We start from the raw sequence: 26,441 nt of genomic DNA on the forward strand, positions 1-26,441 counted from the left end.
CTGTTCAAATTGAAGGTGGGCCTCACAGATCAGCGACAACTCCCTCTTATTAAGGTACATGACTACGTGCAGAAACAACACAACGTCATAGACGTGTGAATACTACTGTTGGAAGGGCAAACAGTTGAGCAACCTATCGGTTATAATTCTTTTTAAAATGTAAAACGCCAAATGACGTTTAAGGGCACATTTTTTTAAAGTTGCCCCCCCCCACCCCCTCGAAAGATTATTTACAAACCTATAGTGCATTTTGTACTATGAGAGGTCTAAGGAAATTCTATTTTTGTCGGTTTTTATATAATTTGTTTGTATTTTTTAAAATTTATTTTTACATATTCCGGAAATCCTGTTCCAGAGACCAAACATGGAACTTCTTCAGTTCTCCAATAAGCGAGGCGGTGGTCTCACACCGGGCGAGGGAATCCACTACTCGTAATGATGGTTGAGACAAATAAAGCTGTTAAAGAAGTGAATTATATTTAATTTAAAAGGAATATGGAAAGGCGAATTGTAAGTCATGTTAAACAGGAGAGAATATTTGAATGTGGTCCGGAAGACTTGGGTTCGAATTCATTTTAGAGTCTTTCAATTGAACATGAGTTAACCGTTTTCGGGAAGGTTTTTTCTCCCTGAAACTCCAACATTTTCATCCCGCAAAGCATCAAACCGACCAGAAAGACAGCTATAATATTGGCCTCGTAGTTTTAGATGCTTCGGCCGCAATATCAAAACAAAAGATTATTTGGTGCGATAAATTTGCAGCATCTCGTCAGATATTACCGAAAAGGTGGCTATTTTCTCTTTTGCATTTGTTGCATATAAAGAGTTATAGTTTCTTCCTTTTCCCAGTTCTGATTTATAATCGTTCCCATTTCATTCACTCTCTGGAATAAGTGATATATGTAAGAAGTGCTATTCTTCTGTAGTCTACTATAAGAAGAAAAACTGCGATGCCAAAAATCTTAATTTAAATTGGTCGAATGTTTCTCTGACATGTCGTTTTAAATCTTATCTGGCTAATTTTTCATTTTCCAATTACATTTCTGACCTTTTATTATTATTCCGCTACTCTTGCAGTAATTACGAGAGCAATTGACAGTCTACTGACCTCTAGTATAATGAATGACTTCATCAAATAGTGCATTATCCTTGTCTCTTTATTTTCGCATCCTAACGTTATTGGTGAACTAGGATTTGAATAAATAGGGAATGTTTCTCCAAGGGACAATTCATTTCTTGCCACATTATGTATCCAATTAAAAGCTAATATCTCATACCTGGAGAGGAAAACCATTATCGCGAAAAATTGTAACAAACATCAGCGTTAAAGTTATTACAACTAAGAGCTAGTTTACAGCACAGCAAAAAATGCTCTTGTTCAGGCTATCAAGATTGCACATTTCGCTTCACAAATAGAAATTGATTCACTTAATTAATATTTGAACAAATCGATATCGGATAGACCAAGGTCTCTGTGATATACCTTTTTGATATTTCAAGAATGTTATGTATATGTTTACAGGTTCTCTAATCCCGAATTAGTATTACAGACGAGCAATAGAAATAACAATTAGATTTCTATTGCAATGCACAGCTTCCTGACCATTTTGCCTTTTTCGTGAAAAATATGAATCAGATGTGATTGTGCTCTACTCTTTTACTAAATGATTTAATGATATGCTGAAAGAAACAATGTAGAATTGAATTCTTTAGGTATAAAAATCGTTTAACAATTTGATTTTATCTTAATTCATATTCATAATTTCATATTTTGTATGTATGACGAAATTCAAAACTTCCGATTATTTGAAAAGTTTTTCATTTCGTAAACTTTTACATGAACTTCTAAACAATGAAATCCTCCATGGAACAGTGCTCGGACTGCAGGTTGTTGCAATGCGATGTGAAATGTACTAGAATAATCGCATCGTGGCTTGTTGGTGGCACTCTTCACCAACAAGCTGAAACCTTTTGATATATGTTTTATGTATATCTTAATCTAAAATTCAATACGTTGCTTGGGAATTTGGGCAGATTTTTTTTTTTTTTTCAAAATTAAATGAAATATTTGAGTCATCTAAAGATAATAAAATCGCACGAAAAAAAATTGACTTTTATTTTGCAGAATTGTCACATTTGTAAAGGATTGCGACTCACGTTGGATCATGCTCATGGCGAAATACTGGTGCCCTCGGTAAGTGAACATCTCAATTTTGTTAGAAGATAAGGTTTGCATCCATTTAGAGCTATTTATGATAAGAAGTCCATGAGAATCTTTATCTAAGAATTTTTGTACAGATCTTGTGCAGTCATCTTCTTGTAATGCGATTTTTCCATCTGGATAATTCCGAATTTTCACCATGCAAATAGATGAATCGGTTCCCTCACAAAAGAACGTCTCCAATTCGTGTTATCGATTTGAATGCCTTACGTTTTCTCCCGATGAAATATTTATTTAGTATAAGTTGAAACTTGGCAAGATTTGCTTCAACCGACTGAAAATTCCTTTTAAGTGAAATACAAAAGTGGGAAAGACGCACAAATGTAGACATCACTGAAGATATTCCACTTCACCATTAACTTTCTCTCTATACTTAGGTTCAAATGAGGTTTTTTTTAACGGTAAGAAAAAATAAAATAAACAATTATTTCAAAACGAGTATGAAAACCTTTTCTCGGTGTTAGAAGTGTAAGGATTTGACGACAATGATAACAAAAGTGTGCCCGATTAATACTGCCAACACGTGTTCATTTGCACCACTTAATCAGCTAGCGCCGTCAATTTTGTCCTTGGCTTCGTCATTTTTTATTCTCGGAAGCTCGGAAATGAACGCCACATTGGAGACGCCATTCTGCGAAGTGGAATTGCTATTCTCCTTGCCATTAGTGACCTCGCTGTTATCGAATACTTTGACGGAAGCCACCTAAAAACAAATTAATTATTATATTAATTCATGAGTTGAGAGATGTTTTTCATGTGTTTAAATAACGTTTTACAATACTCAGCTGCTGTAGTAACAGTTGATACATTTTTGCTAAATGTAACATTGAATTAAAGGTTGCATGCTACCATTTTTTTTCCTCCCTTATAAATTGATTAAATTACCTCCTATAGTTTAATTTCATTTGTATGAGATTAAAAGATCCTCTGAATAATTTTGAACTTGGTAGACCATCAATGAGACAGAAATGTTAGCAGAATTGCAAATATGCCAATGTTTTTTTTTTTTTTCTTTTCAGAAATAAGTGAGTCATTATTCGGAATACGTATAAGTTCCTTCAACTAGACAGTAAATTACGATAAAGAATATGAAAGGGGTGGAGGGAAACGGTAGTGTGCACTTTGACTACTTTATCCGTTCCTGGAAAGTTGATTACATGCTAACTATAACTGATATTTACAATAGCGCGTTCCAAACTGTGGGCGAATACCCACCGGGGGGGGGGGGGGGAGAAAGTGTCAAAGAAGCAACTAAGTAATTTCCCGTAATTACTTAGTTGCAATTTTCAATCACATAACTGATCACCCAGTTCAATACCCATTAATATTAAATTTCCAATATTTATTCTTAAATGTTGTAAATGACGACAAATGTGATAAGTTATTTTCGATGTTAATTTTTATGCATTAATTTTTTTAATATCTTAATGACTGTCGACGGAGATCTTATTGAGGTCATCGGTCTCAGTACACCATCGTTAAGAGAGAGAAAGATGAGCTACAAATGGATTAATTATTATATTAATTAATCTGGTTTTGGTGTTTACAGACAAACAGACATTTAATACAGAGATCGAAAAGTTTTCTTCCCACAAAACAAACCGGCTAAAGTAAAAATATAAGTATACCTTAACGCAAAACTGCTTCACGAAAGGAAAGTTGTGCTATTCAAAATTATATTAGAGTTAAGTTGATTGTGTTCCATCAAACACACATCCTAATTATATTTTATTTTTACAATGTTGACATAATTTAGATCACTTTACACACACTAATATAACAAATCAATACACAGCAAGTATACACAGAGAAAGAGAATTATATTGTTATTTGCCCAAACTTAGCTTTTCTTGGCTGACGTATGTGTGTGTATGGGGGGGGGGGTAGAGGACTCTTCAAGGATCTTTGTACTAATAACTTACTTACTACTTGTTCTTTCTTCATAAAATGTACATGATTTTGTTCATCTGAGTAGAATGCTTATTGAAGAAGGAATTAAAGTGCCCAATGAAATGCTTTGTGTTGACTATAACACGACTCGCAAAGAACAGGCTTCCATAACTATATTATCATATATTTTCGCATGAGAATGTTCCTATGAAAGCTTACGTAACTGACCAAGTTAGATAAGCTTACCCCCTGAAGTTGCTTGAAAATTTTCATGTTTGTTTTCTTAAGCAGACTTCTGGTTTATCCAAGAATTTTCGACTGAGAAATTAGACAAGTTTGGGATTTCTAGCTCTGTTCGTCATTTTCTTCCTCAAGCTATTCTCGATTTATTTTATTTCCCAGCCACATCTTTATTGTAATTTATCTAACTTCCTTTCCCATCTCCTTGGACAGTAGAACAAATCGTCTATATCCTGCGATTCATCTTTATCCGATAGGACTAATAATCCGAATTCATAGATGCATATAACATAGCTTGCTTATTTAAAGTTTGACATCATGCACTACCTTTTTAAGCGTCATCTGCATGCGTGTAAATCTATAACTGATATTGGCTGTGGAGATCATTGCGTAGCTGTACTTCCAAAAATCCTTCGCCTGCTTGTATCAACCCGAACTAGCCCAATAAACTTATGCATTTGAGCAAGACGACATCTGGTACTAACGCTCTGAAAGGAACTGAATAACTGCCTTCAGATATTTTCTTCACTTCCATCTTTGGACATTTCCACACACACATCCTCTAATTGTACAACATATAACTACGTTCTCTTTTTTAAAAATAAATGCATGCGTTATTTTTTTTTTTTTTTTTTACTTGTTGATCCATTCACAATCCTCGTATTTTGGAATTTTTTTTTTTTTTTTTTTCAGTAATAAATCTGATGAAGACGAAATTACTCTATACTAGGTTTTAATATGTCAATAGAACAGATTTAAGAAAATAAAAGTATAATAACTATATTATAGACAAACTTTGTTTTCTATTTGGCTGTAAAAGTTTGAAATAACTGTCTTCTCAAAGAAACTCCTTACAGAAAGTGTTTTAAGTAGTTCAATGATGAGGCAAAAGCTGTCTTTGATTCATAAGAATACAACCTTGACACCTGTTAAATGTTACACTAGATTCATTTAAGTTCTCAATCACTTTCGAAATTCTTAAAAATTTGATACCTAAGTAGGCAAACCATGTTTGTTTACTTAGCCTTTAAATAGGTTGAACCACTTGAAGCAATAGAACTATGGAGTTTTCATCTTGGCGATAAATTAGAGATATCATGTAAACATTTGTATCAGACAAGATTAAATATTGAAATGTTGAAAAACTGCTACCTCTAGAGAAAATATTCGTAATTTTTTCCTTCCTGTCTTATCTGTTGATTTCTGAAACTAAAGTACGACAGTTATTTCGAAAACTGAAGTGAAACCTGATACGTTTTCGGACATGCTAGCACTTCAGAACATGATTTATTCTATTTCTATGATATAATTCAGTGGTTGATTGAAGCTTCGTACTCCCAAAAACTGACGCTAATATAAATTGTCTCTTGTATAGGATCAGTAAATCAGTTCATTTAACTGTTCAGTTAATTTTAGCTTTTGATTGTCCTAAATTATATTTGATTTAAATGTAAAATTTGTGAAATAGCCACTCATTGGACATAATGGCCAAACTGAGATTAAACCAAAAGGTAGTGTTGCATCTCAGTTTGGCAATTAAGTCTAGGTATGTTACAAACTGATCATGTTAATCAGTAGATTGATTTCCTAGATTGATTCGTGATCTATTATTGTTATAGTAAGAATAGGTGATATTCATATTAGAGTATCGTACTGCAATGAAATATTAATGAATCTCTGACTGAAATGTATAGAAATTATATGATTCGCTAAAGGACATTCTCTGAAGTAATTTATTAATTTTTTTTCTCATTTAGTTCAATGTTATTCCAGATATTTTAATTTTCATTTAAATATTCTCAGTTGATTCTCTCCCAACCATATTTGCATCATCATCTTTCCAGGGATTTAGGATCAGTGGCCTGTTCCCGTTTCATTCTATGTTTTCCTTGCTCTCCCCTGAATTTTATATCCTCCAGCTGGGTGGTATCGGAGTATTTTTTGGATTGTCTTGGACTATCCATTCTTTCGATAACCATATTTGCTTTAACAAGAAATCTGATTGGGAAAAGCTTCAGCTTCGATTGTCATTTGGAGGTATTTCCATGACTCCAAATGACTTCCTTCGGTCTGAAGGAAAAAAAATTAATCCTCAGATGAGCTACCTCGGCTTCACTTGACAAGACAAAAGCACCTAAGTAGCGCAGTTATGAGAATGACGCCTCGATATTTGGTCTTCGAAAGGAAAGACTTCGGTTCGAATCCTATGTAGGATATGACTCCTAATAAGAAGTTTGGTTTTCATCTGAAAGCGAGTTAACCAATATCTCTTAATGAGGAGAACACTCTGGTTTTTGCATCACACAACAGGAAAACCTGCCAGAAAAACATACACACACATCATTAATACATATGCCATAAGTGTTTCCATTGTAATTACAACAAGGCTTAAGATTATGTTCCTCCATAACGCTCCTTCACAATGCCTTTTGACAGCACGCTAAAAAGTGTGCAATAATGCTATTAGAGGTGGGGGGGTAACTTCTTATATCTTGTTTTCTCTCTCTCTCTCTCTCTCTCGGTGGTGATAGATACACAAAGCTGTAAATTATGGAGTGCAAAGCCTTCATTTTGATTTAATTTCGATATACAGATCGCTTCATAAACACCTTTCCGATTACAAATGCTCTTATCTATAAAATTATTTTAAGGATACTAAATAAGCAGACTCAATTTAACAAGAATAAGCACTGCACGCAAATAACAACAAATGAGCTTGTAATCAAACTTTCGTCTTGCATAACCTCTTTCCATTCACCGATGCAGATGATTTCTTTCAGTTCATTTCTGTTCTCAATAGAGGTCAAACATCTTCCCCCCCCCTCCCCGTGTTTGGACACACACGCACACTCGATGCCCTGTGAGATATTTGAGAAACCTGAGAATCCAAGAAATCGATTCTTTTGAAGATTAGCTCGTAGACGCAAAACTAAGCAATGACTGGAAGGAGAACTACTACATTGATGATAAACCCGATGCTTCCTTCTGCAGTAAGGCGTTTGATTTTCATTATTGCATAAAATAACCTGTATAATATAAACGTCACTCGCAATACAATATAGAACATACGACACTTAGTAGTTATATAATTCTAGACTGCATTTTGTATAAGAGAAGACTGTCTTGTTAATCAAGAAATGACAGAGTAGTTGACACTGGACAAACACACCGATTCTCAAAATCAATCATTTCCTTGATTCAGAACTAAATCGAGACAACTGTTCTAATAAAACAGTGAACCTGGCAAAAACACAGACGTCTGTGGACAAAATCATTGTGAATTTTAATATCTGATTGTGCACGAAATAGCATTTAAAGGTTATTAGATCACATAGCTTTAAATGCCGTTTTTTGATTGAAAACTTTTTAAGAAAAAAAATTGTTTTCAGGCAAATAGAATTTTCGTCCCTTTCAAAAAAATCTTGAGATTTTAATTATTTGTTTATTTAGAGAATTTGTTTATTTAATTTCTAATACATTTTGATAATTGGAAACTGCTGGTGTTTGTTTATTTATATTTTGCAGTTTAGTTTTGGAAGATTCGTCATAAAATAATAAATCAGTGCTTCATTTAGATAGTCTTATGTATTCAAACTTTATAGAAAATTAAGCTACACATTATGTTGTAAAATTCATTAATTTGCTAAATTTAAGTGTTTGAAGACTATGAGGGACAAGCGCGTTATTTTCACTGAAAAATCTGTATCAATGAAATCACTGTTTGGAGTTTCGTCATATTCGGAAACGAAAGATTTAAATTTACTTCTGCCATTTTAAATTTATAAATCAGACTCGTGTGCCATTTTTCTATATTTCTCAGCTATACTTAAAAATTACAACAATATGCGAAAAAAATCAATATTAAAAGAAAAACTACAAAGTTAGGCTAGCAAAAAATTGTTTGGTCGCAGTCATGTGTTTTTCTCGATCGAGACATCTTAAATTAATGGAAGAAAATAGTTCTCTCGTTTTCTCCACTTTGCCACTAGATGGCAGGTCACTACAATCTTTATATCCTGATTGTTTCTGGCAGCCGAATGTGAACAAAAATCAATTCCAAGTTTGGCAGTTCTTAAAATATTTAGAAATTCACGGCCTAAAAATTGTGTACGTAATTTTAATAGAGTATAACCTGAATACAGTCCGTGATGTATTAAAGTTTCCATTTCAAGAAATACTTAAGTCGATGAATACTATGTGAACTATGAATGAATACTATGTAGACTAGAGAGAGTGTTTACAATATTAGAAATATAACAGAAAATATATATATAGAATTCAAGATGATAATTTGCATGTGTTTTGTAGATATCACAGGAAATTCTTAGAGGCACTTTTACAGTGTAGCTCAAAGACTTTAGATTAATTGAAAACTTGCATTAGAACCAAACAGCAGATGATTAAGAATAAACAATTCCATCCACCTTTTCTGGATAGAATTATTATAAAAACCTAGAATTATTTGTAAAGCTATCATTTATACGGTCACTTTAGGAATATTGCTGATATGATATTTACGGATCAACACATTTTTTATGATCGAAGCGTGTAAACCTAAAACATATTATTGCCATGAATAGTCCAAGTATTGCAAATTCGTTCGACGATTTCATCAAATACAGTGAGATATATTTCTAATTTATTTAATAAGAAGTTTCCAAAGTTTGTTTTTGGCAATACTGTGCAAAAATAATTTTTTTAATTATTAAAAATATCAAACTTTATTGGTTATAGAATTTCGAATGTTTTAAAATAGCTTGTATAATGGTGTTCACTTTATCTTTATAAACTAAGAAGTTGATAAAAATAAATAAAACATTCTTTCCCTAAAACCATACAAATAAAAAAAAAAAACGTAATATGCAGATATTACACGTTTTTAGTTTCTGTAGCAGTGTTAGTGCTGTAGAACTGCCTATACTCTTTGATGAACAGTAAACCTTTAATTAAGCTTGAATTCCTGTTGTCAAATATGGTAAAATATTGAGGTCATAATTTAGAAACAATTCTGTTAATCGCTGAGCATCAATAATTACACTTTTCTGATAATCGTTTTACATTAGCAATTTGCCAAGCCTTATGACTATGCACTAAAAAACATCTTAATGTTTTTTTTTTCCCCTAAGCTGCGACTGTTTCATTTTGAATCAAGTTTTGTCAACTTCTGAAAGTTAACGCAGTAATATGGGGATGAATTAATCTTGCACATATTTAATAGGAATAAAGATCGTGTGATTGTTATTTATTTGCTTTAATCCAAATTTAAACTTGATTGTAAACATTTAATCGCCAAAAAAAAAAGTTTATTTTATAATAATTGCCATTTGGAGTAGGCTAATAACCACATTTTCGTAAGTATTATAGGATTAATAAAAGAACTTGAGCAGGTTAACTGAAGTACTGAAAATGATTCTATTTCATCGGTCTAACGTTGTGGATTGGAGGATTAAATAACATTCAGTTCAATTGCTTTTTACGGAAACGAAACATTAATATCTATTTTCAAATTTTTATTCTCATTCTGCAAAAACACATTGTGAAATACACAAATGTTGACTTTTATACACAGCTTACAAATGAATACCATTTATCACTAATCTAAATTAGTTCTCAACTTTATCTCAATATGTTTAAAAAATATAAGTCTAACGCAGACTGAACTATTCTAGAAGTTTGAGAATTCTCCAAAAGTGATGACTGAAAGTTATCTGTTCGATTAGTTTGCAGGTTTTTGCGCATTTACAAGACTATTTTTTGGTTTCCTTTGTCTACTTAATGCTCCTTTACCAGTACCACACTGAGAGGTACCGATTTAGAATATAAGAAAACCACATTTTAGAAAAACTATTTCTCATTTGCTCTCCTTTTTCCAGATAGCAAACATACAGCTGTGAGAAAGATATCCAGGCATCATAAGGAACTGTCTACGTTCAGTATTGGTCTTGACTAGAGTCCGGGAAGTCGATGATTCAACTTCCTCTTTTGAGCCTTGACAGGAATAAGCAAACCATGAACCCACTTTTTTGTGTGTGTGTGTGTGTGTTCCTAGATACTGCTCAGTTATCTGGCAGCGATTGTAATGATGCATAAACAGAATATTTCATGTTTTTATACTCGTCTGAATTTCATTGATCTCTGCAATTCCAAAGTCACAAAAGGCTTACCTTTTCTGGTACGTTATTTAAGTAGTCGTTCAGCTTCAACACAATAGGAGATATGAGTTTTTGGTCAAGATCTTCCATTTTGGTTCTTCCTGAAACAGTTTTAAAATTTATTAATTAAAAATTACTTCTTATTGGAAGTAATTATTGATTTACAAACTTTATTTCTTTTTATTATCATCGTGTTAATGTGTGCATTTGGAAAATTTTGAAACATCAAGTTTTTACTACTTCACATAGCTTTTGTTGCTCATTTTCACGTTTTCAGCAGAAGGAAATTAAATTCTTTTTATTACTATTACTAAAAATACACTTCCATAACCACCCTTATACCCTTATTATCACATTATATTTACCAAACGGTGTATCCCAACAACTGTCTTGAAAGCAAAAAAAAAAAAAAAAAAAAAACGTCTATATATAAATCTTTATGCAAATTCGTATTTTTATTTTTCTGGATGTCACTTTATTAGAAATTTGATGTTTTTACATTTCTCTAGTTCAAGACTGAGATTACGTACTAGATTTCAAAGTCCATACTAAATTGAGTACACACCACACTTTTCTCGTCTTTAAAAATGTTAAGTACATAGCAAAATGGTACTTCAGCAGCCAACTTGGCATTCTGGTACATTTTTGTTCACATGATTTAGTTCAAACACACTAGAGAGGATTTCAATGGGAGCTACAAGACTTGAAACTTAGCGTACGAATTTCTTCCAATGACTGATATGCCTTTTTAAAGAAATAGAAATTCAAAAAGGAGAGCCTCGGTAGCTCAATTGATATAGATGAAGCCCTTTAGTTGGGAAAACACAAAATTCGAATCCCGTATAGGACGCGCAGAACCTTCATCAGGGCATTTCAACTGAAGGCGACTTAGCTGGTCTCATAGACTGAGTTGCTTCGGCCATAAATCCAAATCAACAATTTTTCTGACAGGTCAATGCTTTCTCGCAGAATTCTGAATATCACCCGAATGCAGCATAGAACCAAGGATAAGAAACCGCAAATACTCTTGGCGCTGATATTGAGATAAATAGAAACAAATCGTTAATCTTTTACGAAAAAAATAAAGAAACAAATGACCAGCAGGTGGATTAATTCTTTCTCATTGTAGAAAATGGTTTGTAATTCTCAGAACTCGGCAAAAACGACCATAGAACACACACACACACCCTTATATATGGATTATCCTGATTCGTTTTCTACGCCATAGAAATACAAAAGGATATTGTCTTCTCACTTAGAGGGGAAAAGGCATTAGAAAATTAACTTTTTTATTACATTATAATAAACAATATTAAGAAAATTCAGGAATTTACTTTTCCTACCACAAAGTTAGACATCGAAACCTGAACTCTCGAGAAAAGATGTTTGGTTGACAGAGAGAGGATTTATTTCTTAATTTACCCATATTAATGTGCTGTGGATTTATGAACTGTCAAAGTATAGGTTTGACATGCGGTTACGAGCATGAATTTCAGCACCAAGTGGCAGTAAGCTCTGCAAAAGATTATAGCAGTGGCAGAGTTTTTTAGTTATGAATATATTTGGCAGCAATAAATCTTAGACATATGAGTTTTTACTTAAGTGTCTAAGAATTATCGCTACCAAATATATTTTCTCTTGATAGCAGTATTTTCTCTGCTTGTAAGAACTAGCAGAGAAAATACTGCTACCAAAAAATACTTGATTTAAATGAAGGTGAATTCGTCAGACTTTATACTGAGGTCACCGATTTTACATTCCAGAAAGTTTGGTCTTTCTCTCCCCCCATAAAACACAAACTGGTTGGAGAATACGATTAATAAGTGACATTCTCGCCTCACGTCCTTATTTATTCCGACTTATTTAATTACCTTCCTGTTTTTTTTTTAAATCAAAAATCATAGAATGATGTTTTCCTCCCTAACATCACGTTATGTAAAGATAGGGATGTTTCCTGCTAGTTGCTCTAATTATGAAGGAAAGGAGATAAGAAAGTTCAATGCTGTTAGGTGTAGTTTAGAGATTTTTTTTTTCTGAATAATAACCGCATGATTCACAAAATAAAAGTTCATTGTAAATATTCAAAGTGTAATACAGGAATATTTTCTGATAAGTAACGTCAAAATAAACCCACAGACATAAATGGACTTGATTTCTATTGCTAGAACTTAAATTATTACAATTTGATTTGACTTATTTTATTGCTATTACTTACTGATGATTATACTTATTATGATAAGTTATACTATTACCTGTTATGTAACTTATTGCTAGACCTGCTATAATGACAACCAGGAATCCTATCGGACTATACCACATGTACGACAACCGATAAAGCACCAGTACCTCACTGTAAATATACGGTAGATTAGCAATTATTTTAAGGATATTTTATTTGAATATACAGTACTTTATTAAAAAATGCATTGCAATTGCTGTTAATAATGGGAAAGAAGATCCTAAAATGGTTCAACTTAGCCAACAGAGAAAAGACAATAAATACTTATTTTTTAAAAAACCAAATAGGAAAATAATGTTTGCATTTAGAACGCCCTTTGAAGTTCCAAGTGCCAATAACTTTTCTTTTTATTCATCATCAACAACAACAATGGGTCCAATGCCGTAGGTGTCTGCCATCTTGATAGGATTCTTCCATTGTATTCTATTTTGTGCAAGATGACTCAGTTTGTGTATAGAGTTTCCGCACCATTTGACAATGTCATCGCCCCATTCTCTATTTGGTCTTCCTTTTTTGTTCTTTCCTTCAATCATCCCAAAGAGCAGCATTTTTATTTTCCTCTCATCGTTCATTCTACATATATGGCCAAAGAGACGTAGTTTCCTTTTGATTATTTTCTGGATCAGGTTTTCTTTTGGTTGTATTTTCTTTTTATTAGTATAATAAAAAAAAATTGTGAATCTTTGGCTTCGATCGATTTCAGTATACATACTGGGTGATCAACATTAAAGTATCGCTGTTTAAGGCTTTGTGGAGCGTCATTCAGCGATCCAAACTGAGAAACTGCAGGAAAATATTGTGCGTCATGCGGAAGCGATATCTGAAAAAAAGTTCAAAATTCACCACCAGGGGCGTTTATAAACACAAGTGCATGGAATTTACAAATTACGCAACTCAGCAGGTACCAAGAGGGTTTAAAAAGATGGACACGGATTTTTTTTTTTCACTTCATTCTGGCTGATAATACCGTCCACAATGATGGCATTAACCTTGCCCCAACGTGCTTTGCTCGTGAAGCTGAGCAATTGTAATTCTGTTGCTGCACCGTGCGAATTTCGTCTCCCAAACAAACGCCGACGAGGTCCATTATCTCATGTTCTAACGAATTCAAAATGACTAACGAATGGTTAGTCATTTTGAAGAAACGGGATCACTGGGAGTTAGGCCTGGCAGAGTTAGCAAGCCAATTAGTTCACATTGTTGCGGCGCACATGCTGTATCAAGACATGGATGCGCCTTACAAAACTATTTGGAAAATTCTACGAAAATGATTCTGCATTTCTACCCATTCAAGATAACCCTGACACAGGAGATGCGCCTGTAGGACTTTGAAAGTCGACTGGCATTCACTTTAACATTCTTTGCTCGAGTTGAGTTGGACGCTGCGTGGCCTTCGATGAATTTATGGGGAGATGAGGCTCACTTTCACCTGAATAGAGCTCTGAACACTCACAATTGCCGAGTATAGGCTACGCAAAATTCGCATGCAATCCAACAAATTCATTGTCATTCACCCAAAGTTACTGTCTGTTGTGAGTTTGCAGCTTCGTTTATCATTGGATCATTTTTTTTTGAAGACATTCTCCAGTCGGATTCTGTGACCCACTGAGTTACTGCCAAGAGGTATCGGTGATATGATAAACAATTTTGTTGGGATGCAGCGCCTGTGCATGGATTCAGTCATTTTAATGTAGGATGGAGCCCCGCCACACACAAGTCGATCGGTACAGGAGGTATCGATCGACTTATGTGTGGCGACTAATGGGTGTGGTACCAATCGGTACCACATCCATTTCTTTGAGAACATTTTACGGAAGCCAGAATAATCGCTCGTGCGTTTCCCACTGAATGGCTGCCTCGTTCACCTGATCTTGACCGCCTTCTGGCTCTGGAGATTTCTCAAAGACATGGTTTATTGGAATCATCCTGATAGCTTGCCAGCGCTGAAATATAACGTGTACGCAACATCAGTCGCGACCAGCTGCGTTCTACCTTCGAACATACTGTGCAAAGGATGCAGTTTGTGGCATACTGGGAAGAGCAGGACATTGAACAGCACAGAACGTGAATACATAATGAAAGTGAATAAAAAATGTGTTTTATATATGCTTGTATCACTTTTCTCCACACGCACACAGAGAAATTACATGTACATTCGTGGTGAATTTTGTAATTTGTTTTTTTTTTCTCAGATGACGCTTCCGTATGACTCATAATATATTCCTGCAAAGTTTCGTATCTCCACAAGGCTTTGAATAGGGATACCTTAATTTTGATGACCTTGTATGTTTCAATTTAATAACAGTTCGTTTATCGGAATCTTAATGACTACCGTTATGTAGATGAAAATGTGCAAAATACTGTGTTTTTTATACAAGAAGTGACAGCAGTTATTCACATCCACAGCAGATATCGAACTAGCAACTTATTACTTACATTTATTGGTACATTAGCCACTCAACCAACCAGGCCTTTCATTGTTTTTGTTACCCTCATACGGCGGTTAAAGTGGTTTCCAGAAGGACACACCCAGTTCAAACACTGGCCTTGATAGCCTTAGTTGAATTGGCCGTAATTTCAGAACAGTTATATATATATATATATATATATATATATATATATATATATTGTAATACTTGGAATAATTATGTTTGATATGTTTTCTAATTTTCTAATATTTTGATTTTGCTCCTCTCCAACTTTAAGGGATTTTAAACTTTGCAAGAACCAGACAGGTCTGTTGTTTATTTGCATGTCAAGATAAATTTCTTCGGCTATGTGTGAATCAGTTACTCTACCAGTTCATTAGAATTCATTCAATGCAAATACATTACAGTTAATAAACTTTCTGATTTCTTTCTCATATAACGAATTGTGCCGCGCGGTTAACCGAGTGGTTATGCGCTTCGCAACCATATGCCTGGGGAAGAAGTGTCCTGCGTTCGATTCCCGTCGCTGACGTGAGGAACTTAGGATCTTTCTCCGACATAGCCAAATTAGCCGGTCTTGGGCGGTGAGTGTAGGTTTTTTCTCCCCAGTTTATCTGAGGATTTTCCTCCTGCAAGCAGGCAAACCGACTCCGTGAACACACGCTTCTACAGACATAGGATACCTCCAGGAATAAGGAGTAACCAACCTATTCTATAGAATTTCGGTTCCTAATGTCTACACGGTAAAAGGTATAGGTCTACGCGTGAGCGTAAATCAGGATAACGAATTGTATTTCATTATATACTTATTTGTAAATATAATGAATGTTATACAATTTAATATATAAATAAACATCGATTTTAATAACTTCAGGCACTTGGAATTCAAGCAAATGCGTCAATCTTATTAACATTATTTCGATGGCAATTCTTCATATTTACCTTTCTAACAGAGGATCTACGTTTACAGCTGCTACTGTGGTAAAATTGGTTGTAATTATGGTGTCGTTGAGGTCATAACATCCAACAGTTGACATTGGTGCTCTAGGAACAGGAACTTTGTAGAGAAATGCACATAATGCTATCCATAGTGACACTGCAACCCCACTCAAAAATCCACAAATCGCTCCCTGAGGGGAGAAAAACTAATTTATATTAAAGTATCGAACATAGAAAAAAAAGGCTGCAATAAGTTAAACAATACTTTCACTAAATCCAAATATTCTCGAAAATATGTGAATATTTGACCTCGTGAACACAAGGCGCGAACATGTCACACTTTTAGCTTTAATAGTAACATGAATTTAAAACACAACACTGGAATCTCGACTATGTTAAATCTACTTGAATCATAAAGTTGTTAATAACATTGACCATATCTCCCTCCTTTTTTTTATTCTTTTTAATATCTACTTGTAATGGATATTGAAATTTTATTAAAGAAGGAAATAATGGTGAATAAATCTGAAATAGTCTTTCTAAAGATCTTTCATTGTGATGTATGCATATTAAAACCTTTTGTAGCTAAATTTGATAATGAACGTAACTAGCATACATAACACTCAATCCCAGGCTTGAGAAGGTATCAATAATTCCTGGTTCCAGTATTAATTCGCTTACTTTTATAACATCACAGAAATATTAAATTCTCTTAAATTGCTACTTTTTCCTTGAAAGTTCCCTCTGTTATTCAAAGACGTCACATGTAATTTGTAAGTTATACAAGACTATGACTTTAGTATTGCTTGGTACAAACTTTAGTTTGGAAATGACCTTCTGTTTTTATCCGATCTTCCGTTCTGAAATAGCATTGTCTACTCGTGTGAAGTCGGGACGATCGGTTTTTAAATACCTCCCAGAGACAAATGCGAGCAACTCATTTTGTAACGAAAGCTGCGGAACTTGAACCATTGCATTTCAGAATGCAGAAGAGAATTTTTATTTCTCATCAAAAATCACCTGGAAAACAGAAAACTTTAATGATGCATAGGAAGAATTAAAATCAAGAGATAGAAATTTACCGATCTTAAGATTCGTTCTGTTTGAAAGAGCTTTTAATCTTTATTGAAATAGTAAGAGAGAACGAAATGAAAACAAAAAAGAATTCATAATGACTGGAGAAAAATGTATCACAATCCCAGCAATTGAAGAAAATATATTCAATTATACAAGAAACCACAAAATAAAGACCTTTTATAGAAGTCTTAATGAAGCTAATTCTGCTTTCTAACAATGACTCCATTTGGAGAGTTCAAGCTGAAAATACTCTTTTCAAAACCAAAGACAGCTCGCTAAGTAAAAGATAAATAAACATTCGATTTGTTTAAGATTTTCTCTCAAGTGTAAGAAACGTCTTGATATATCTTCTCTTTGAAAGAAAGAAAAAAGACATACCGACAACTGTAGTGCTTCGTGAGAATAAAACATTACTATCTTATAAAATATTCCCTATTTATAGTGAATCCAAAATACTTGCCTTTGTGTTAGCTGCAGGAAAAAACAAACCCAGGCAGAACATTGCCAGTAAAGGACCTCCAATCACACCGAAAACACTTAAGGATACCTGAAATTGCAATATACGATAGAATTAATAATTGGATGAATTTCTAACAGATGAAATGAATTCGTTTAATAACTGCCCATCACTTTACTATGATTTATCTCTGTAAAGAAGAAAAAAATATCAGTGCTCAGTGTTACTTGTGAAGCAAACCTAGAAAATATACCAATTAGGAATACTAAATGTAAATACCTGAAGAACGCCTCCTAGTTGTTCCACCATGGCTACTAGTGCAATGCTGGTGATTCCATAGGATAAGGCTATTGGAAAGAAAGGAAAAATGCGCAATGATCACTAACAAAGTAACCCATTAAAAACGAACACAATGTAATCGCAACATCGTACACAAGCTTACCAAGAATTTTAGCCACGCGAGTTGCCCACAGCTCAGATATGTCTGGGGCGATGTACGATTTCACCAGATCTTCTAAGGTCACTGCAGCCAAAGAATTCACACCAGAGGAGACGGTACTGAAAGAAAAGAAAAAAAAAATCAGTAAGCTTCAAAGCGTTGAAAACGTGGAAACAAGTCCACTAGGAAATTTTTTCTAAGTGAACCATAATTCGATGTATCTTGTAAAGTGCTTTCGTTCGACAACTTTGGTTTCTAGTTGTGGAATGAAAACAGATTCGTAATCAGTTTGTACATCGGATATAAACATCAAAAATATTGTGTGGTACGTGCAGAAAGGAACTGTATTCAGCAAAGGTTGCTATGGCAACAAAAAGTTCCGAAAGTAAATCATTGCAAAAAAAAAAATGACATGTTAATGAAGTAGTAATAATTCGTTATAAAGCTATAATTTGTTTTAAGTTATGGAATGAAATTCTTTGAAATAAATAAAGAAGAAATCTTGTATCCCCCAACCTCTCTCTCTCTTTGTATAACAAAGGTTTCTTTAACAAGGAATTGGTTCTTCTTGCATCTACCAGGTGGCAGAGTAGTCAGTGATTTCTGCTGTTAGCAGCGCAGTATCTTCAATAATAATAGTTTTTAAGCAGTATGCGCTGAACTTCCAACTTCAATATTTTAAGTTTAAAATTGAAATTTACTTATAAATGGATTTAAGACGATTGAGTTTCTTGAAAGGTCGATAATCATATTTTTATTCCCATATTTAAGGCAATGTTTTCTTCCAAATAACTGATTGACAAAACCATTCGAGACTCTAGGATATCCGTGACCATTTAATTGCTTCACGACGTTGACCGCTTATCTGGACGGAAATGGCTTTGACCTAGCTTTGTATGTCACGCGCACCCACAATCAACATCAAAACAACAGAACCTCACTCAGCGATGTTGACACTTAATGTCAATAAAACGTATCTTACGAAACATACGATTATGAAAGAAACTCGTTTAGAATTGAGCAGAAACATTTAAGGGATGAGCAAGAGAAAGGAGAACAAAAATCTCTCAATCAGTAAAGAGAATAAAGCAGCCCTTATCCTCGTTCTCTAATAAGAAAAATTATAATAAATGTGGATTCAGAATCTTTTGCTGCTTCTTTTTTACACCTCCATACATATAATCAATAATTACCTCGAAAAGTAAACATGTAAATCTACTAATTGTATTTCCATCATGACTCTTTAATTATCAATTAATATTTCAGTTCTACATCAAAATGGTTTAATATTCGAAATAAAAATAAATTTTAATAATATTATTTTTACCTGATGGCGCCGCTAAAAATTCCTGCCACGAATATCCCAGGAAGACATCTCAGATAGCCAAGCACGTCCATCACAAACAGTGGCAACAGCTGAATGTGGAAAGAGAAATCAAGCTTCATACATCACTAATAATAATCACATAAGTCACATACATTCTATACAGTGACAAAACATACAAACCGTTGAAAAGAACTAGGAAAAACTGTTTTTAATCTTGTTTAGTAGTTTACGCGTTTATATTTAACTAGAAAAAAAGTACATGTTGAAAGTATCATTTTAAAAATGTTATGACTTCTGTTAGGAATTATTCTTCGAGTATAAAACTTTGGGTAATTCAAGTTATTTTAAATATCTTATTCGAAAAAAAAACACTGTGTATAATTATTTTTGTTTTATTTTTCCAAATAATTTATTTCAAATAATTTTGATAGTCTTCGCATAGTGGGATCTTGGCAATAGAAAGAGCCTTGTTTTAGGGATTATGCTAATTATTACTGAATAAAAATTCTCAATAAAGTCAAGGAGTTTGTGTTTCAGTTAACAGGTTTTTTTTTTTTTTTCGTTATCGACTTTATCACAAAATCCCATCCAATCATCCCTTTCGTATTAAGCTTAACGCCTCTCACGAACAAGTAACTTGGCGTCTTAAAAACCTGCTTATTGTTTATGATGATCCTCTCTACTGTGTCGGTAAATTGCGTCTGGTTTGTCTATTTTACAGGATGAAAAGCCTGATTTTCATCTTTTGGGGGAATAAACCCTAACATCCCGATGCAGAGATGGCAGGATTTCTGCTATCTCATCCAGAGATAGCAAAAACTCATCTTTAGTTGAAAAGCCATTGGAAAGGTTCTTCTAGTCCTAAATGGGATTCGAACCCAGGTCTTTCCAACCGAAGGCCATCGTTGATATCGATGAGTTGGGCTTCTTTATCGTAGAATCGGAACATAATTTATAATGTGAGTTATATCGGCATATTACCAAATGGATGGGTTCTTCTGAAGTGATTTTTCTTAATTCATAGGCAGATTCGATCATCCTAGTAGTAGTTTTGATATTCGTAGTCAGTTTGGCAGAGAGAGAGAAAGTACGCGTCCAGCAGCATTTGAAAAACGCCTGATTGATATCCTAATACAGTACGTTGATGTTTGCAGACCGAAAATTTTTCATTAAACGACTGAATTAGTATAATTATGTGGAATTTAAAAGCCTCTTTCTATTATTTGGGATAATATTGGCTGTGAAAAATAAAATAAGTTCATGTGTCGACAATTTGTTTTTGTTTTTTCCTTCACGTTGAGTGTTTGTTGTTCATTTGATAAATGTTTGCTCTTCTACAATACCCTTCCTTCGTATGGCGTTCTTGTGGTGCCATCTCACGAGAGATGTTAGAACTACTGTCCAAATATTGAATTAATACCTAATTGAGAACCTTCGTAGGTTACTTCTTTTGATGACGGAGGAGGAAGAGGAAATTTTTTTTTAAACGTCAGTTATGTAGGGAAGTAAAAAATGTTTCAATGATATCATAAATAAAATAAACACTAATAAATATTTATCTACAGTATATTCCTTAACATTATCGTGTATTGAATCAAATACACTTCATACCCTTCCCGTATAAAAATAAACTGCTTTCCCCAACGCATCTTACCTGATCCGCAGCCCCTACTAACTGGGCCTGAATAGGATCGCAGTCGTGGTACCTGGCGTACACGAGCAGTCCAGCAAGTGTTGTCATACTGACGATCAGTACAAGTCCAGGAAGGTTCAGCCAAATTGCACTGTCAAAAATAAAGGTTGCACTAATGGTGGAATTAATTTTAAATGTATTTCGCTAAATATTAAAAACGATTTAACTTTTCTTATTATTGAAATCTTATTAAAATTAAGAAAGCATAATAAACATTCCTTTTATTCTAAAATGGACAAATTTGCATAAGAGAAATTTAATCTTAAACAATTGAAAGCAATCGAAAACTAAGAAGGAGACGACTTTTTTGGCATTGACTTGTGATGATATTGCAATACTTAACAAGATATGAACACCATCAGGTATCCTGTATATTCACCTTTTATTACTGCTTTTTGGTTAACGACTGAACTCTCTTGTTTCAGTTTTCAAGAAAAATATACTTTCTAACATCAGTTATCGTGATATTCTCTGTTTCTACTTTCTCTCTGAGAAAGTAAACAGTTCAAACCAAGCTGTCAGTGGGTACATTGACTTATGCGGAGGTTTGTATTTTCGTCATCTCTTAGTCATATTCAAAACGTTTAGTTTTAAAAGGCAACTTGTTGTTTGTTTGGCTAAAATAAAGTTGGATTGTCTTTAACGCTTGATTTTTAACCTACTTAAAAAAAAAATTCTGACGTTTCTTTATCACATGAAACGATAGATTTTAATGCTAACATTCATAGTTGATTGTCTACAATGAATTCTGCAAGATATTCCATTGATTAACATCTCATTAAAATTTATGTAACTTTAACAGCTAAATATATAACCCGTCTTTAATATCATTTAATGTACTTAATTTTTTAACTACATAATGGAATAATGAATATTTTTAATCGATTTTTTAAATCAGAACCTTCATGTGTTCAAGTTGTTTCTTTCCTATCTATCAACGTGGTATCTATGAAAGACCTTGAATCTGTACGAAGTTCAGGTCAACAGTAATTAACTAAATCTAGATCTAGACAACCTTAAGCAGTTGTCTGTCAATGCAGAGGCAACAGTACATGATATTTTTTTCAATAACGAAGGGGTTCGGTCATAATCATTAACATCAATAGAGAAATGTGATGATCTAGCTTGCTTCAGATAGTTTATCATATTAATTAATGATTTATAATTTCTTGTATCGATCCTGACATACCGATTGCTTAATGATTGACAAAGATTACAATTAGTCGAAATATTATGCTCAAGGAATTCCATTAGAATGAATGGATTCTTTATACTTTATTTTGTTTTCATTATACAAATTATGAATAAACAGCTTTAAATTACTTTAATTTTTCGCTCGGGTTTCTTTCAAATAATTCGAATTTGGATCTGTCTCTGACATCAAATTATTTACGAACAGAAACTAAAATAGTGCACCACCAAACAATTTTTTTATACAATAAGCAGACTTAGCAAAGAGTTATCTGAGTATGCGTTCACATCTTGTTTTTTTTTTTCAGAAGTGACTTGTATTCTTTTTGTCGGCAATATAATGTTAATACTGCCGAATAAGCCTGTACGTTATTATGTAGCACTCTGTGACCTAACATAAATAGTCCAACCAAACGCCAGATCACCATCCCGATAATATCCTTGACTTTTTTTTTTTTTGTGTGTGTGTGTGTGTGTGTGTGTGTATGGTTGTTGTTATTGTTAACCGTTTCTCTTTCCCAAACACATTGCCGGTGTCAGTTCTCCACTTGGTTACTCAGCCATAAACTCTTGTAAGGTAAAGAAACATAGTAAAGAAACTATGAAACATCCTTCACGCAGCCATTCGCAGTGATACCAAATGAGATGACTTTTAATCCTTACGTTATTGGAATGTCTACTGTTTTCGTTCTTCTAATCCATACACCTGCCTCCGGTCGATTAACAGAAATTATTCTTACAAGAATGAAGATGCGAGGAATGTTTTGTAGATATCTATGAAGCCTGAGACCACAAGTGCAATGCATGGCATCATCATCAGACATTTGGGGATGTATGAAACAATGTCTGATCATAGGTTTTGTTTAATTATTCTAGTAACAAAAAGATATCCATTTTTCATAAGGAACGTTTTTGTTTCTAGGTACGGCGACCATTTTGTAATGGTTTTTAATAAAGGGTAACTTAGCTGGTCTCTGGCTAAGATTTCTGGCTTGTTTATGCTGTCCATATGTCTTAGTTTTCCGAAGCTGCGACATCCATTGAAGAAAAGCAACTGATGTCATCTTAGATTGTATCAGCGGAAACCGTGTTGCAGGTATCCGTTTTTTGCAATTGGCGTCATGAAAGTTGCGACTCGAGATTGTGTTAGGCTTTCCAACGTTTGCCAGTGTTCCATAATCACAAACTTTCTTGTCCTTACAATGTAGAAAACCAATATTTGGCCAAGCTAGAAATGAAATAGCATATATCGTTTTATTTATTTTGCACAGTTTCCTTCTATTCTAATAAGAGTAATATTTGAAACTTGTAGAATTAAATGGCTGTTATGTCTCAGAGAGAAAACGACGTCCATGGCTGCACTTTATTTCAGCAGCTGCTTTATATTCAGAAGAATTAAAACTGTTAGAATAATAGCAACCGGAGAAACACCAACATTAGCACCACCACCATTACATGCAAATTGTAGGTATTAGCAAACGATTGGAAAATATCCTAAGCTAAAGGAACTAATTGTTAGTGACGCCATCTGTAGGAGATAATTGCATTCTCATATGTTTGAAAACAACTGAAAATTAAACTGGTGAAAAAAAGTAAAATGGAAACAATGTGAAACTTCATTGGGTTAAAAAAAATGTTCTGTTAAAATTGTGTACATGCACTAGCTAGCAAAAACGATGCATTTAAAATGATATAAACTGGGTTACTATATTCTTCTTATGATTATTTTTTGCTTACATTTTTTGATGTACTTATTTCTTTTGAATACTTACATTTTAGCTCCCCGCATAGTGGAGATGGCGAGATAACGTTGAACCATCGGTTGGCTGATTCCGTAAATAGAAAGCCACGTAAAATATCCTCCAATAACTAAACTCCAAACTGTATGACGGACTGTGGGATCTGGATTGAAACTGAAATGTAACGACGTTTAAAACTGTTTTAATGGATTATTTAGTTATTTGGGAGAATTCATTACAGAAGTCTCTTTGTTAAATTGTAATTACATTTCGACAGCGATTGATTACATAAGTTGCCGATAAGAATTAGTTAATATAGGAGGATGCGGCGTGCACAGAGATCACAAATGCATACATTTGTGATCTCTGTGGTTTTTCCTTTACTTTCTGCTATAAATACTACATTTACTCCGGGATTGAAAGGTGCGATTTATAAAAATTTAATTTAAGAAAATTCCACTTAAAATATTTAGAAGAAAATCACGATTATAAAAAAAAACTATTGTTTATTTATTTTCGTCTCATTCGTCCGAAAGCTTGGCTCTAATTGAATGCTAAATTAATGAGCGTAACGTAATCTAACTGGTTGCAGTAACCTCACTTTTATTCCCTCCCCACCACTAACGAAATTCATGCGTATTGTAATTGACCCTTTTTTGTCGTGGTTATTTTCATAGGTCTTTCTGGAGTAATCAGTAGCTACTGATGTGTGTCGAGTGGTGATGAGTTGCTCGGTAAGTAGAACTGACAGGATTTTCCTCTGGAAACTGACCTGTAATCTCCTACAGAAGGACAAACCAGCTTATGAACTCACCACACACATTATGTTCTGAAAAGCTGCTGCAAATGCATGATCTTAGTATACATGAGGAGAACACTATTATTTGATTATGTGATGTGTGAAATAACATTGAATATGAAAAAGTAGTTCTATTTTGTTGTTTTAAAACTCGCATTAACTTCTGAAATCTATTAAAAAAAAAAAAAAATCAGATGAAACACACCAAGCCAAGTAGTTACCAGTCAGCAGAGAAACTTCCTTTAACAGAAATCCTACGGTTTTTCGCCTAGAGAATATCGCAGCCCATCGGACTACGAGAGGAATTATTAACTCTTTTCCCCACCTCCATGCCTGCGAGGAATCAGTCTTGTTGGAGCTTACATCTAGAGTAGACATTCTTTTTCTAATTTTCCGTATTTTGAAAATTTTTTACAGGAAAGTTTCCAACGTCGATATCCATGACTGAATTCCACATATCATCAATCACTTTTAGCTGTCGAATAGGACAAAGAGTGGATTTCATTTCAGCCTGCTTTTCACGTTTCTTTTGGCTCTCAGTTCATGGCCATTTCCATGTGTAGTTTTTTTTCAAAATGGAGTTGTCAGGTATTGTGGAATAACTTCAGTATTTCAGCTGGGTAAAAAAAAAAAAAAAAAAAAAAAAAAAAAAAACTTCTTTGTGGGACTTTTGCAAGTAGGCTTTATTTTATTCTACGATTACTTTTTTTGTGAGTCTTACTTCATTAAAACACATACAGCGTATTGCTTTGGATGGATAAAATATATTATTCCATATTACTTCCCCAAAATGCATTTTTGAAGATCTCTGAATAAAAAAGAGATTTATTCGAGATACAGGAAATTCGTAAATGGCAATTCAGGAAAAACATTCTGGATTATATCTTAGCACAGAGAGATTTAGTTTTCTTTTAACAGTTTTCATTTTAATTTGCGTCCGCGCGGTTTGCTTAGTGGCTTTGCGTTTCGCAACCATATGCCTGGGGAAGGAGTGTCCTAGGTTCGATTCCCGTCGACGAGGTTGAGGAGCTTAAGTATCTTCCTCAGCCATAGCCAAGTTAGTCGGTTTTGGGCGTGGACAGCAGGGTTCCCCCCCTCCCTCCAGTTTATCTGAGGTTTTTCATCCTGCAAGTGGGCAAACCGGACCCGTGATCACACAGGCTACAGTCATAGGATAATAGTACTTTAACTATATCGTAACGATATAGTACTTTAATATGGGAGGGCTCAACCAGTCATAAGGGGCGGTCGAGGACGGGGGGGGGACCCCACACGAATAAATAAAAATTTAACTTGCACAAAAACAAAATGGTGTATTTGTATTACTCGAAGTATTGGAAGCCAACGCGACCAAACATCTGACTCTGCAATATTATTTCTGAACTGCTGAAACTATGCATTTTAAAGCAACAAGCGATCCTTTCACTTGGAAGGCTTTAAACGTTGACACTCACGAATCATATCATCCTTTAGCACAAATAACGTAATTACACTGTCCATATTATCGCTACGCTGCGTTGTAAGGTTTCTACAAGACCTTTTGAATTTTGCAAAATGCATGATATACTACGTCAAATATGGCTTTCGTCAATCTGCGAATCTTCAGGTT

At 34.0% G+C, this 26,441-nt stretch overlaps 1 protein-coding gene and 1 long non-coding RNA gene across 2 annotated transcripts in view; both read right to left on the reverse strand.

The window, feature by feature from the left end:
* Positions 1 to 2,747: 2,747 nt before the first annotated feature.
* Positions 2,748 to 10,598, reverse strand: LOC150104241 (uncharacterized). The gene is made up of 2 exons (XR_016548680.1): positions 10,516 to 10,598; positions 2,748 to 2,924 (listed from the first exon to the last, which is right to left on the reverse strand). It is a non-coding gene; the product is annotated as an uncharacterized LOC150104241 (long non-coding RNA).
* Positions 10,599 to 15,602: 5,004 nt separating this feature from the next.
* LOC150104242 (sodium-coupled monocarboxylate transporter 1-like) overlaps positions 15,603 to 26,441 on the reverse strand; it is a 28,236-nt gene continuing 17,397 nt past the window's right edge. The window contains exons 6-13 of the mRNA XM_090396433.1: positions 24,067 to 24,207; positions 21,065 to 21,194; positions 19,411 to 19,499; positions 18,087 to 18,202; positions 17,924 to 17,991; positions 17,648 to 17,734; positions 16,134 to 16,301; positions 15,603 to 15,701 (exon numbers count right to left, since the gene is read on the reverse strand). Coding sequence (XP_090252559.1) covers positions 15,603 to 15,701; positions 16,134 to 16,301; positions 17,648 to 17,734; positions 17,924 to 17,991; positions 18,087 to 18,202; positions 19,411 to 19,499; positions 21,065 to 21,194; positions 24,067 to 24,207 — 898 coding nt within the window. The remainder of the gene's footprint in view (positions 15,702 to 16,133; positions 16,302 to 17,647; positions 17,735 to 17,923; positions 17,992 to 18,086; positions 18,203 to 19,410; positions 19,500 to 21,064; positions 21,195 to 24,066; positions 24,208 to 26,441) is intronic.

Source organism: Typopeltis vanoorti, chromosome 8 (genome assembly GCF_054136105.1).
Source record: "Typopeltis vanoorti isolate ZY-2024b chromosome 8, IOZ_Tvanoo_1.0, whole genome shotgun sequence".
In the NCBI taxonomy this organism is placed as follows: Eukaryota; Metazoa; Arthropoda; class Arachnida; order Uropygi; family Thelyphonidae; genus Typopeltis; species Typopeltis vanoorti.